The sequence below is a fragment of the Triturus cristatus genome, chromosome 10, assembly GCF_964204655.1.
Source record: "Triturus cristatus chromosome 10, aTriCri1.1, whole genome shotgun sequence".
NCBI lineage: Eukaryota > Metazoa > Chordata > Amphibia > Caudata > Salamandridae > Triturus > Triturus cristatus.
The window spans coordinates 1,033,544,700-1,033,559,821 of NC_140593.1; the positions used below are offsets into that span (position 1 = coordinate 1,033,544,700).

The following is a 15,122-nucleotide window of genomic DNA, read 5'->3' on the forward strand; positions in this document are numbered from 1 at the left end:
TTAAAAACGTTCTAGGGGACAGTGAGTGCCTTTGGTTTAATATCGACTTTCTGTGGCCATCCAGTGCAGACTCTGGCCACACCGCACCATCTTCCAGGCTAATCGCACGCTTGCACCACGGATAATGACAACCATTGGCTGTCCCTGAAATATATCGGGATATTCATCCTGCTACTAGGAGGAACTAGTATTACCCAGCCCTTCCAGTCCATGGATATCAGTGCCACCAAAATAATGGTGTCGCCAAGAACATAAAGAAGGGGCACTGCCAATGCCCTAATAATCACACAAACCTGTGAGCTGGGCACAGTACTTTTATAAAAATGTCTTTGCCAATGCTTCTTTCAAACATTCAATAGCGAAGCCAATAGGTCTGGTTTTTTGTTAAGGCTGTGTTTAAAAATAGTGGGAGGTACTGTATGTGCTGCCCTAGAAAGAAAGTACCATAATTAAGCAACCAGTTAGGCTATAAAAGATTCAAAGCTGGGACTAGATTCCCTTTGCTGAAGAGACAGCATCGGCAGAGTTATCGTATACACTCAAAGAACGTTTGTAGTTTATGTTGGGAGTAGTGAACTTGAAAGTCCTGAACAGCAAACTATTACATAGTACTCTCTTTTGACGAAGAACCACTGTTTTCTGTACATCTGTAATAACATCTATGTGCGTAGGGCACCTCTTTATGTTATAATCAGACATGCATTGGCAAAGTAGATAAGTATTGCCATGCGAAATGCATTGGATTTATCTTTTTTTTATCCATGTTGTACAGCAGCATGGTTGCTCTACAGCATGGGTCAAAGTAAAAAATGTGCTAGGACATGGTCAACGCCTACCGCATCACCGTGTTTTCTTTTATTTTTTTTACTTTAGACCATGCTGCACACCAGCCATGCTGCACACCAGCCATGCTGCTGTACAGCACGGCTTGAAAAAACATTGACAAAGCCAATTGATCTTGCATAGGCAAAACCTATTGGCTTTGACAATGCATTTTTTTCTGGCAGGAAGGGGCTAGGAGAAGGGGCAAGCAACAACAGCGGCAGGGTTGGGGGTACGGGCAAGCAATAACGGGGAAGAGATGGGGGGAGAAAGCACCGACAATGGGTCAACTATACAGGAGGGGACTGCGCAGCAGTGATGACGAGAGGGGTTGGCGGGGACGGTTAAAGGAACAACGAGCGAGGGGGTAGTGGGGAACAGGTTAAGCTAGAATGGAAAAAGAAGGAGGAGGATGGGTCAAGAAATAGTGGCAGAGCAACAACACAGGACGGGCAAGGGGGATGGGGCAAGCAACAATGCAGGACGGGGGGTGTGGGGAGATGAATGAAAACCCATGCACTCTTAGTGAGTGCTGTACCGCAAGTGGAATAAAAAAATAACCTAGCCAAGAAGGCTCAAGCAGTTGAAGGATACTCACAAAGAAAAGGAGCAGTACATGAGCCATGCTCCAGGGGAGGGAGATAAATATGAAGAGGAAGTGAAACCAGCATGGCCTGACCAAACAGGAGTCAGCAACTAAGAGTGACGATGTAGCCAACTAATGACAAGCAATAATCAGGCTCTAAGTCCCATTAAGCAAGCAAAATGCCTCATAAGCGACAGATCCTATGCTGTCTCCTTTGAGATCTAATAATGATAATAAAGCAAACCAACGGTAAGCTATGGACGTGCTTTAAGCCAAAGGCAGGTTTTTGGTGGGGTCCACAGGAGATTGAATGCAAACAGACAGCTAAAAATGTTGTGCTTTTTCTGAGTCTCAACTGTTTTTTCTGAAACAAGTCAGTGTTTTACAAAGAGAATTGAAGTTTTATATGAAAGCATGTATGGTATGGTATGGTATGGGATGGCCTCTCATTGTATAGTATTGTATGGTATGGTATGGCCTGTCAGCGTATAGTATTGTATGGTACGGTATTGTATGGTATGGCCTGTCATTGTATAGTATTAGGTGGTATGGTATGGTATGGTATGGTATGGTATGGTATGGCCTGTCGTATAGTATGGGAGAGGATGAAAGCAAAAGCAAGGAAAAGAATCAAGGTGAAGACAGGCTACTAACATGCGCAGTCTTCGTAACTTCTGAAACATGTTACTTAGGTTAGATGTTTTTTAAATGGGTTAAGTGGCTCTAATAAGAACAGAGAAGTGCAGATTACTGGAAAGTAAAGGTTTTAAAATACTGGAAAGCAAACAACAAGCAAGGGGAGCGGATGGAAGTAAAAGCACAAAACGGAACCAAGATGAACACGAGCTAGAGACACACGCACTATTAGTGAATCCTGCCACATGTACCTTACGTTACATTTATAAAATGTAGTTCCTATGCGTCTCTAAAAAAGAATGTCCGGAGAAAAGCAGCTTACTGGCAAAGTGAAGGTTTTCAAATTTGGGACAGAAAACAATAATGGAAACATTCGAAGAGACAGTAAAGCTAGCGCCCAAAGACCAAAACTGGAGAGAGGAAATAAGAGTGACAATGAAACCAACCAGTGGTAATCAATGGACGGTCTCTAAACCCACATTAAGCTTGAACATGCATTGGCATAGCCAATATGTCTCGCCTTTGGGACCTTATAAGTATTTAGTTATGTAGCACAATATCCTTCCTGCAACAATTTTAACTGTTGCATGGCTAAACACTTATAAGGTTCCAAAGGCGAGACCTATTGGCTATGCCAATGCTTGTTAATTGTGTTCTAGGGCTGCCTAGAGGATCCATGACTGATAATTAAAGGGAACAAAGACAGAAAAATCACATTACAAAGAAATACATATTTTATTTATACCCCAATTTAGTGTCAGTTAGAGGCCTTTGCAGGTTCTTTACGAATGTTTGGTATTTTTCTTTTGGATATCCTACTTCATATTTCTTTTCATGGAATGCATTCTCACACTATGGCAATAAAAGTAAAATCCAAATGTAAGAAATAGGCAGAGTGGGGGCCCAGGGGTTATGGAGACCAGAAATAAAAAATCTAAGCCTTGTTAAACAGTTTACAAAGGTATGTAAATATGTAAATGGCCTGTCAAAGACCTGTGAAAAACTAGGGTGCCGGAGGTAAGACTCCAGACATTGCTTCACTTTCAGTGGGAGGGGCTACAGAAAAGACGTGGGGGTTGTCCAAATATGGCAGGGTTCCGAGGATAATCGAACTGCATGGGTGAAATTGTTTTACCGGGGATACGATTAAATATTTCACAACGCAGGCCCTCATTCACTGACTGTTCACCTGGTAATTACATACCACACTGACCCCGCTCCAATTGTACTCGGGATGATAGTTCCCACACGTTTTATGCATTTAGCAACCAAATGGGGTTATTGCATTTCAGGAAGACCCCGTCCACAAGTGATATATGCTACATACAGTAAACTTGCGGACACTGCATCCACGGAAACAAAGATATCGCTCACTGACTTGCACTGGAATGAGGATATATTAAAAAGCAACACACGTTGAGAAGCATCAACATTATCATCTCCGGGTCAGAATCAGGAGAGTATTACAGTAAATATTCAGAGAAGTAGGACACCACATAAAAAGATGGCCGTCAGGTTTACCACCACGGGACGCGCAAACCATTTCCGCCCGCTGTAGTCGTTGCATGAGTACTGTGAACCGGGTGCGGTAAAGTACCCACCCTAGGAGTGCAATATCCTAGAGCACTGAAGGGGCGTGTCAGGCCCCATCATGGAGACTCTGGGCTGCATGTGGTTGTCACCCGGTCGGCCTGCCAGGCGTGGGCACAATGCTGGCTGCAGGTAGGGGCTGGCGGGCGACGCTTCAGTGCGTGAAGAGAGCAGCGAGTGGAACTCGGCGGCAGGGAAGCGCTGCATTGGGAACGTAAGGGACGTGGCACCCACCCTTGGCAGCAGGATCGCCTTTGCTGTGCGGTGCCCTCTGCCCTTCAGTCCCATGGCACCGTAGCCTGCAGTGATGCCTCTGCTCAAGCGAGCCTCGTCTGGAAAGCCAGAGCTGGGTCAGAAGTACAGCAAAGAACACAGCTCCCCACACTGAAGGAGAAGCTGAAAGTACAGCGCCTCCCTCTAGGAGCTACTCCAGCGGACACTCCGAACTGGTACGAAGTCCTAGTACACAGCCCAGGTGCTTTAAGAGCACACGCAGATCACGCTGTTGCATACAAAAAATGTATATGTCACAGAATATATATGTAGCAAAGTCGTATCACCTCCACTAACACCTTGAAGGACAAGTGCATATGGGAGGCAGACTGAAAGCATGCAACATAATAAATAGCACATTGTTTTTGTATTGGCGAAATTACACGTCCCTCGCAAAGGGTCACCTGTATCGTCGACCCAGTGCTGATTGCACATATGAATAAAGAATATAGTCATCACTCTTTGCAAACATGCCCTACTAAATTGCAAAACAGCAACAACAAAGTGGTGCGCGCGCGCCACAGCGAGCAATCTGTTTTCAATTATCGCGCCCGTGTCTGGGCATGATAATTCAAAACAGATGTCGCCCGTGTGGGTAACCGCAAGCAATAGGCCGTGGGCGGGACATGCACCCACCTTTGCCCAATTGCGTGCTGTCTTTCTTAGAAAGACGCATGCAAAGCCCAATAGCCTGTAACTAAAAAAAACACACGCACGAGCGTGTGATGAGCTTTTGAAAGCCCCTTACTAAAAACATCGCCAGAGCAGCGCACGCGCCCTGCTACAAGCTCGATCTAAAAAGGTCGGGTAATTGTGGGTCTGGTGAGTTATTCCCCATTCCGTGGAGGTTAACTGGCGGTGAGATAAGGCTGGGATTGATTCTGCTCCTGGTACCTCCCCGCTGACAGAGAACTTGCTATGAGGCCGAGAGTACTGAAGAGGAATGTTAATGGAGATGATGTAGACTTAGGGCTAAAGCGGTTATCCTTGAAGCTGGGAAACTGGGTTCGAGTCTTAGCAAGGACACTGAATATCCTGTGATTCTGGGCAAATCACTTAATCTCCAAGTGCCTAACAAAAATGAATGTGTCCATCTGTAACGAAACTGGTGCTCATGTAAAGTGCTTTGATACCCGATGCCTGGGCAACTTCGCTCAATATCCTGTGATTCTGGGCAAATCACTTACTCTCCCGGTGCCTAACCCAAAAAAATGAATGTGTAACGAAACTGGTGCTCATGTAATGCGCTCAGATACCCGATATCTTAGGGTCTTGTCCACGCTATATAAAACTTTTTTTTTTTTTAAATAATAAAAAAAATATGCTCCATACATGTTTGTTTGAGTCTTGTTCACTCCAGAGCTTTTAGAGAGTGCAGTGTTCCCCAAACAAGCAGTTCCCAGAGCAGAATGTTTCTGTATGCGCGGATTCTCGGAACGAGCACTTCGTTAAAAGTCGATAGGGGCGTTCTGGTTACAGCATGAGCTTTACTTTGCAGGGAAGGCTTGCCGCGCGGTAGGCAGGTGGTCAGAGACTCATGTCTCTGCGTGGAGTAGTACATGGCAGAACAGGTCGCTCCGCCTTCCTCATTCATCGCACGCTTTCCAGAACTCGAATACACCGCACGCTCTTTTCACATGCATATTCTTAGTCTCTTCTTCAGTTTCTATCCCCTCTTGACGTTTAAGAAAACGGTGTGGGGTGATGGGATTGTTAAAGGCCTCCATCATTGCCCTCGCCGGTTGCCTAAGCGGTGACACGGTGGTGGCTCTATATTATTAGCGTTGATAGCTCAAACTCGCTTTGACCTGGCCTGTAAAGTTTGGCCTGTGAGCCTAGCGGCTTGAAGCGAAAACACTCATTGTAGCGTTTCTCCGTCTTTTTTTTTATCATATTGGAGATTATTATTGACAATTATTTAAAATAATAATAGAAGCGAAACATGATAAAAACATTAAAGGCTTCAAAAACAGAGTGGCTTAAAACACTATTAATGCAATCTACGGTACACACACAACACATTAAATCTCTCCTGTAAAACATTAGAGATTAGCGAGTAATCCAGTTCTTATCCACAGTGCATGTAAATGTTTTATGTTTTACAAAAAAAGAAGTGACCTTGGATTTCAGTTTTCTGTGCAATGCAGGTACAAGTCCATCAGACGCTCCCCAACCCTCCACACGTTCAGGAAGGACCCCAAGACCTGGCTCTTCAACTGACCCAGAGCTGTTCTCCCCCCACCCCTCAGCACCTTGAGACCCTCACGGGTGAGTAGCGCGCTCTATAAACCACTGATTGGTTGATTGATTGATTGAAATTCCGGTGAGGTTAAAGTTGGGTTTTAATGGGCGTCATTTATTTTGAGCAAATAATATGTTGCTCACACAGAAACAGCAGTTTTCAATAGGTTTTCAAATGACCCCTGTCACTTGACGGTTTGTGGTATTGTTCTGGTCTACTCGACATGACCAGTGTCCTGCTGTTGCAGGTGACGAGCCAAGGACGGTATGCCCCCTCGCAGGACCGGGGTGTTTTTTGTTCCAACTGAGTGTCTCTTTTCCTTCAGAGGAATATGTCTACCTGCTCCGAGGGGCAAATTAGTTTGCATCGTGCAAGTTTCTAAGATACATTATGACATGAGCATGATGCAACAGCACAAACAGTAGATCTGTGTGCTGAGGGGCGAGTTGCAAAACATGAAGGCACAGGCGCTGGGGTTCCCTCTGACCCAACAAATTACCTTATGCCCAAAATGTCCAGGTCTGATGTTTACATCTGCAAACACAAGTGATGATGGATGGAGCGCTGAAGCATTTCAGACACTGCCCCCCAGTCACAGATCTGGGTTGAATCCATCATCATTTTAGCTCACTTTGCCACCCTCTTCAAACCAAGTCATATGCAAATCAGTCTTAACCCTCTCCCTCATGGGAACAGTCCAGCCCGAAATGCCAGGCCATGTCCTTCCTGGATTGGAAACAAGCATCCAGATAACCGGATTTGGGGTAACACCCCTCATCAGCCAGGCTAGCTTGAATCCAGTGGCAAAGTGAGCAAGGGACCCACGTCTGGGCATACCCTTCCAACTTAGAGCAAACAAAGCAAACACAAGGGGATGATGGACGGAGTGCTGATGTTTACATCTGCCAGCCCCGCTCAGGTCCAGACACTCTCCTCAGTTGCCAGCACCAAATGCGTGCCCTCCGTCTTTCTGGTGCCCTCGGGGGCACCATGCCAGCAGTGGTTGAACACCACTGTGTGATGCCTGTCCTTGCCGTCTTTCCACGCCACAGCTGATTTTTGATTCATCTAGGCAGATGAGTCGAAAATCAGCTGTGGTGTGGAAAGACGGCAAGGACAGGCATCAGTCGTTGCGGCAGACAAGACGAACCACTGCCCGGCAGCCTCTCACTGTGGTCCCTACTGGGCCCTGTTCAAAGGCTGTAAAAGTGAGGGATGCTGCGGGTAATGAAAGTCGATGTATGGCCATCCATCTGCCGCCACTTTATGGGTCTGGAGCTGCGAAGGGCGCTGATTGAAGTCGGAAGAGGGAGAAAGGCTGAGGAGTGTATTGTCACAATGATTTTTTTTTTTGCAGAGTTTAATATAGCGCGAACTTGACCCGGATCCAATCAGGTATCAGAGCGCTTTACATAGCACCAGTTACGTTACATGAGAACACACATTCATTTTTTGTTAGGCACGGGGAGATGAAGTGATTGGCCCAGAATCACAGGATGTTTAGCGTCATTACCGAGACCCAGTTCCCCCAGGTCTGAGGTCGAGCGCCCTAGCCGTAAGGCCAACTCCTCTCCCTCTCTCTCTATTGAGATAGACGGGGGAGATCAGAATAAAGCCTCTTGTACAGCAGACAAAAAGGCTTCATGGCAAGAGTGCGCAGCCTCTGTGTAACATCTGGCATGGGCATTTAGAAGGCAATATTTAGTGTAACTTGAGCAGTAGCTCTGCTGTCTGACTCTGAAGCCTGGGGCCGTGAGGCCTGTATAACCCGCAGGGTAGCTCTGCTGTCTTAGCCTGTACGACTGGCAAAATGGAGGCATAGTTTAACAATCTTAAATGACTTACAACCCCTTTATTTGCAGCGTCTGGGAGATCTTACTCCGACCTGACCCTGTAAGGCGTGTGCATCTATTCGCTTCTGTAGGTCGAAAGCTGGGTGTTATTTACAGTGCTGGGGCACTCATTCACAAAGTGTGTACTGACAGTTTATTAGATTGTGTTTCTTGTTTAGAATCGAGTTATTAGTAGTGGCCGACGAGCATACATTAGACCAGTCTGGAGTCTGGTTACGGGTTATATTGCATAGTAGCCGGCGATATTAGAACACACTTTTGTTTAGTGAAGAATAATATTTTACTTCGGCAGACAAGGCACTGGTATGGATCTCAGCGCAGCATGACGTGCATGGACGCTTGTGCTGAAAGGCATCGACATTTATTTTGATTACTGGGGGGTGGGGGGGAATTGTTGCATGACTTAAGGTGCCTTTTGTGTTCCCAGGCATCTCCATCCATTAGGAGCCTTTGAGGCCATCCTATGTGCACAGAGGTGTGATATGTTTAGGTAAACTTATGTTTACAATGGTTAATTTGATGTATGATCTGTTGTTCAGTCCCTACTGCTCTTCAACTTAAGTCAGGCTGCAGGCGGATCTCAGTAAGGGAAAGGTTTGAGGTGCACTTTCGGAGCCTGAATACCGCATTATATATTTATAATGACAGGAGTTGCTGCTGGTCAGGATGTGGTGCATGCTTCGAGTTGTGTGTTAATTGTCATAAACTACTACCAGTGGTGCCTTAACAAGGGAATTGCAGGGGGTGCTGTTGGGCACAAGTGAAGTACATTGGCCAAGCAGTTGATGAGAAAGTCGCTTAACCCTTAAAGTGAGCTGTATATTAACGCCTTAAGCGCCCCCTCCCCCCGCTTCTGTCCAGTTGACTCAGTCTGGCCTCAGTATGGTTAACAAACCCCTTCATAGCCATCCACCTCGTCAGCGATGATCTAGCTGAGCTCCGAAGTAATTATGTTTACCCTGCCGCCTGCTGCATTACCCCACAGGGACCACAAAGGCTTCCTCTGCTCTCACCTGCGCTCAGCCCGGCCCCGGTGACCCCGGCCAGCTTTTCTACTGCCTGCTCTGCCGCTTCGCCCTCCGTTGCCCCACCCCCATCTCCCTTCTGTGTGTGTATCCCTCTGCCTCATTATCTGCTTCCGCAGGCCTGCAGCTGGCCTTGTGTCAGGGCCCAGGGGCGGCGATGGGCCCAGCAACGTCCCAACTTCTGTTCTTCTGAAGAGCGCGCTGGAAACAGCTTTTAATTAGACGCCAGCAGTGGCGGTGCCTGAGGGGCCGGGGCACTATAGATTCAGTCTCGCTGAGTGGTGAGATGAGACGGAGATTAAATAAATGGGAGACAACAGAGGTTGTGTAATATCAATGCCATTGGTTGTCTTCGAACATATAACGGAATAGGGGATATGGAATAGACGGTTTAGAAGGTGAAGGGGCAAGTAAGATAAGTGGAGAAGAAGACGAAAAGTCTGTAGGGAAAGAGAGAGCAATTGAGGGAAGAGGCCTGGGAGTCTTGGCGGAAAGAGGAACAAGTGCTCGCCATTTCCTTGTCCTCCCCGTGACCCTGTGCGCCTCTGAGCTACGTGCCTGCTTCACAACTGTTGTGAAGCTTTTCTTATCTGCTTGTTAAATAAACAAGCAGATAAGAAAAGTCTTCACCACAGCCGTGAATCAGGCGAGCCAGTCCAGCAAAAAGCGAAAGGGTGGCAACGAAAAACCCTCCTTTCCAATGGGAAGCCAGCGTTTACCATAAACGCTGACACTACCCAATGGAAATAAGGGGCGGGCTTGAGTCCCCTTCTCAAAAGTAACTTGTTTACTATAGCTCTCGCAGGCGAGGAGCGCATGCGCTCCAACGCCAGGCGAGACCTAAATATGTCTTGGGAGCGACAGTGCGTGCTTTGTCTCAGGCAAGACCTATAAAGACATAAATAATGTGAAAGGGTGATTAGTGAATAGCCTTAGCCTGTTGTAAAGACAAACATGATGCACTTTCTTTACAAAGAGAACCATAAAGCATAAAGTAGCAATAAAGGTGTAATTATGTCAGTAAAGTAAATACATCAAACAACTGACACTGACACTGAAATACAACCTAAATGTCATGTTGCTTCTGCAATCTAACAAAAGTACTACTTGAGCCCATCACTAAAACTAGTAGGAACACAAATGGGACAATGTAATCATCCACGAAATGCTCGGTCCTTGATAAACTGCCCATCCAGACAATGAAAAACCATGAAAAAGTGATGAAAACCAAAGACTGGAGTATTATGACCCAACGCACACTCACTCTGTTATACATCTTCGATGTACTTCTTTAAAGTATTAGTAACATGAGGTCTGCAGCAAATATAAAGCTCTGCATAGCAAGACCTAAAAAAGGAGACTCTTTTCGTCTAGGTTTCACATCACAATTTTCAAACAGGCCTATTGCTAGCAATATACACAGGTCTGCCCCTTCCAGTCATTGCCTTTCTTCAAGGAGCATCTCTCAGCCTTTGGCTGCTTGAGACTGTCAATCATGTCTTGCCTCAACCAAGTAAAATATTCATCTTGCACCTCACGTTCTTCTTGGATGTTTTACTGCATCCACCCGCCTCCACAACAGTGCTTGCATTAAAATACTTCAAAATTGTAGTTCTCGCTGTCCTTTGTTGCTGGCACCTTCCAACATGTCTTGCGCGCATGTGCTCACGCTGTGTGAGCAGTGAGCACATTAAACACAGACTTACTGGCTGTGCATATGCTTAGCTGGTTTCTAAGTGCCTTTATTAACGCATTCAACTCTTATCTTCTCTGTTTGTATGGCTACGCCATGTTTACTGTCCAAGGAATGGCGCCACCACGTGTTCACGTGGCTCGCGCTAGTACCATCAGTTCCTTCCTAATGCTTTGAGCAACTCGGGTGCACGCGCCTCAGCCACGTCACCTTAGAGAGGGAAGGGGGGTCAGGCAGCCGAGCCACGTCTTGTTTAGGAGAAGGGCCTGGCCCTAGGTAGGGGGACAAGGTGCTGCCCGTAGTTTAAAAAACGTCATATTCGTCCTTCAATCACTTTGTTTTTTACTAGTATCTCGTTTTATAATCATTGTGTGAGGACAAAGGGCAAACTATACTCAGGGTCACTGGAATTATGCCATTTCGCGGCCGAGGTAATTTTAGCATAAATATGGATTTGCCACATGCACCACATAATCCATCATCTGCTTCAAATTTGTAGATTTGACCAAACAATGAATCAAAAGTTACTAAAAACGTGGCAACACCTTTCGTTGTGCAGAGAAAAGCCCTTCACAAAGGTTGACCAGCCATCTTTTTGTTACTTATTGCTATATTTAGGTGTTAAACTGGTACTATTTTTGTGGAAACAGTGTTAACAAGTGTAAAGATGCAGAAATACTGAAGTAATGCTACCACAAAATGTGTTGCATTACACCACATAATTGTTCTTTTCTTGCCGCATAATTTAGTCAACCCTGCCATGTAATTTGGTCCTGCCAAGCCATATGCTGTAGCGGCCAAGACCATACTTTGTACACACACACATAGACCCTAATGTGCCACATCACACACATATGCTAACTCATTCTCGCACACATACATGCGCAAATATTCATTCTCATACTGATGATGAACACAAACAGCCACAGTCATGCTTACTTAAGACCCCAGAAGCCTGCTTACGCACTGAGGGACAGCCTTAGCTACCGGGAAGGTTATATTTGCTATTCTGAACTCTAAATCCACTTGCATAGTCCTGAAAGTTATACACAGAGCCAAAAAAATGCTTCTGCACTGAAACATTGAATGAACCCACTCTTGAAAGTGTTATAAAAGTGTGTAAACATTCTCCTCACACGCGTTTGTCCAGGCTAATCAGAGAATCCAGCGATATGGGGGCCACAAGGGTCCTTCTGGCACGTGTGTTAAACAAGTCCGCATACGCACAAACCCAAGCACCCCCAAACATGCACATTCCTCCACACACACAGATATCCACTCACTCTTGTGTGTGCACCAGCACACCCATGGCCTCATTTATGAGAAGTGTTGCATCGCTGCGACAAAGCAGCGATGCAACACTTTTCAGTGAACCCTTCTTGGGACACCATAGATGCGCCATACTTTAAATACGCAAGGAGTTACAGATACGTCAGTATTCCTGGTGTATCTGCATGCTCAAAAGTGGCGCATTGCTGGGGTGTGTCTTAAAACAGACGCAACTCCAGCAATGTGTGCTTTCACATGGGGCAAGCCCCAGGTAAAAGGGCCTGCGTCACCCTTACGCCTGCCATGAGGCATGCGTAAGGTTTTCACGCAATGTCGTCCTAGAAGTGGCGCACTGAAATCTTATTGATTTCAATGCTCCATTTCTAAGAGGTTTTGATGCGGGGGAACAACCACTCTGCATACATTATACCTGACGCAGCTATAATGTAGCCCAGGGGTTTATGAAGTGACGCATCTGCCTAGATGCATCACTTTGTAAATAGGGCGCAACATGATGCATTTTTTCCATCAGCGGTGCATCACAAAAAGTGACGCACCACGGCGTAAAAGTGTCGCAAGGACTCATAAATAAGCCCTTTAACCTTTAAGCTTTGCAAGAATGCCTAATGGTTCATGGATGCACCCTCTGACTGAGACCCCATACATCGCCTTAAGAAGAAAGCCAAAGGGTACCCATTATTTTCTCTTGCACGTGCAGCCCTCTTTCACTTCCACTTCAAAGGCAAGTCCACAGTCATTCATTGGCCAGCTCTCTCTAAACCTCTCTCTCCCAGCCTCTTGATGTCTTCATCATAATGTGTATTTAACTTAAAGAGGACATTTTCCTCTGCCCCTCGCCCCAGACTCCTGAGCTCACAATAGCAATTCCCCACAATATTGTGAAATGCAGTCAAAGTACATTGATGGAGAATTCGAAATGAAATATAACACAGCTGCTGTGTAGTTTAAATTTCCTTTAGTTCATGAGCTCCATGTTTTCATATCAAATTCAAGCAAACAAAAGGTAATTATGTGTTTTTCTGTTGACACATTCAAGAGTAGTTTCTACTTTGTGTATAATTTGCTTGCGCTTCCTTCCGTAGAACTTACAGTATTCGATTCCCCTATTAATTATCCCTCCAGCCCCTCCCTCACCATTTGAACATTCACACAAAATCCACTATATCATCCCTGTAAAACTCGAATACAAACATTTTAACCTGTTGCTATGAAGCAGTAAACTCTCACAAGCAGTTACCTAATGTAGCGCTGTGAAGTGGGCGGAAGGATGCGTGTCAGCGCTATAAAGAACATTATAAATAGAATGCTTAATAAATAACATGGCATTCTTGCTAACGCTGTGTGGTAGACGCCAAAAAGAATTACTTACAGAATGTAACCAGCAGATACTTGTACGCTTCCAAGGCCCGTCCAAAGTTCTCGCTGGTGAGCACCAGGACGTTCTCCTCCTCTTTTATTTTAGGCGTTTTAATCTTCTTAGCCTTTGATGTTTTTGGCCCAATCTCAGCTCCGGCCAGAAAAAGGGAAAAACCTGCAGAAAGGAGGAAGAAAAGCAGCGGCGCCCTCATGGTGGTTTGCAGAGAGTTCCCGGGGGTGGTGCCGCAAACACGAGAAGGAAGGAAAGAACGTTATGTTTCTCACCGCTAAAATGTCGGCTTCCTCATCGACAAACCAACCGCCTTTTCACACGTCGCCAGGACTGATAAGGATTCTAGCAAATAGAGTGCATGCTGGCGACCCAGCAATACTGCTCGATTCAGCTGAATAAACTTTACTTTTGCAATTAACAACCTGCCTCTCGCACAATCTTACACATTAATGCGTTCATTTTCAATTCTTCAGATCTGTCTATATTCTAATGCTTAAAAAACATTCTTGAGAGGTGTACAGTGACATGGAGGGGCATAGAGTGGAGGGGAGTAACGTGGAAGGGTGTAGAGTGTTGTAGAGTGGGCTGGAGTAGAGTGGAGTGGCACTGAGTTGAGTAGACTGTTGTAGAGTGGAGTTGCGTAGAATGAAGTAGCAATCATAAAGTAGAGTGGGTAGAGTAGAGGGCCGTAGAGTGTTGCAGAGTGGAGTATTGTAGAGTGGCGCAGTGTAGAGTGGAGTGTCGTGAAGTGTCGTAGAGTGTCATAGAGTGTCGGGTCCTAGAATGGAGTGTCGTAATGTGGAGTGGCATAGAGTGGCATGGCATAGAGTAGAGTATCATAGAGTTGAATGGAGTCTCATAGAGTGTAGTGGAGAGTTGTATAGTGGAGGGTCATTGAGTGTCGTAGAGCGGCATTAAGTGGAGTAGAGTAGAGAGGCGCAAGATGTTACTTGTTAGCATTAGAATTGTATTTATTTGTTAGAGATTTCATGTAGCGCGTTCCTTACCAACAGTCTGTCAGAGCACATCGCAGAGTCAAATAAGTACTGTACATGACCAAAGACATGAAAATATACAAACATTGAGAAGACAAGAAGCTTGGTCACGAGTAGCTACACATTTCAATTTGATGGGTGACATCTAAAAGGTCAAGTAATCTGACCAAGTTGGAGTTAAACACAAGGGCCCAGATTTGCTGAGATTTGGCGCACCGCAACGCAGAAAGACAACTTGCTGCGCTGTGTCAAATGGAGAGAGCAGGAATGGGCCATATTTACTAATATGCTTCTCTTACCGAGCATGGCAAACGAAGGAGATGGGAAGCAGAAAGCAGGACACAGGAGGAGAAAATAAAGAGCAAGGAAAACAGCCAGGGTCATGGAGGACAGACATGTTTTTTAGGAGCACAAGGAAGTTAGGTAAATTCACTGGAATCCAAAAAACAAGCAGTGGCTATGCCAATAGGTCTGGCTTTAAAGGAATGTTGTATGGTAATTTGAAGCATCACAAGTAAATAGCACCAGTAATGGATATGTATTTGCGTAATATTGGTGTAGGTTAAAAGGTTGCGTGACAGTTGCACAGTCAAGCCAGACCTAAAAATCCATGTCCTTAATGATTGCCCTCCTCCCATCTATCATGCAGCCAGAAAAAACCACATGAATTATCTAGTTATCAAAGGCACTCTAATAGTATTGCAATGTCATGCATGTGACCCTGAAAGGTTAAGCTTAGGCAGCTAAA

At 45.5% G+C, this 15,122-nt stretch overlaps 1 protein-coding gene across 1 annotated transcript in view; it reads right to left on the reverse strand.

Moving 5' to 3' along the window:
- Window positions 1–13,667, reverse strand: part of PDILT (protein disulfide isomerase like, testis expressed) — a 199,931-nt gene extending 186,264 nt beyond the window's left edge. The window contains exon 1 of the mRNA XM_085629085.1: window positions 13,380–13,667. Within this exon, the coding sequence (XP_085485211.1) occupies window positions 13,380–13,578 (199 nt within the window). The 5' untranslated portion in view covers window positions 13,579–13,667. The remainder of the gene's footprint in view (window positions 1–13,379) is intronic.
- Window positions 13,668–15,122: the final 1,455 nt, after the last annotated feature.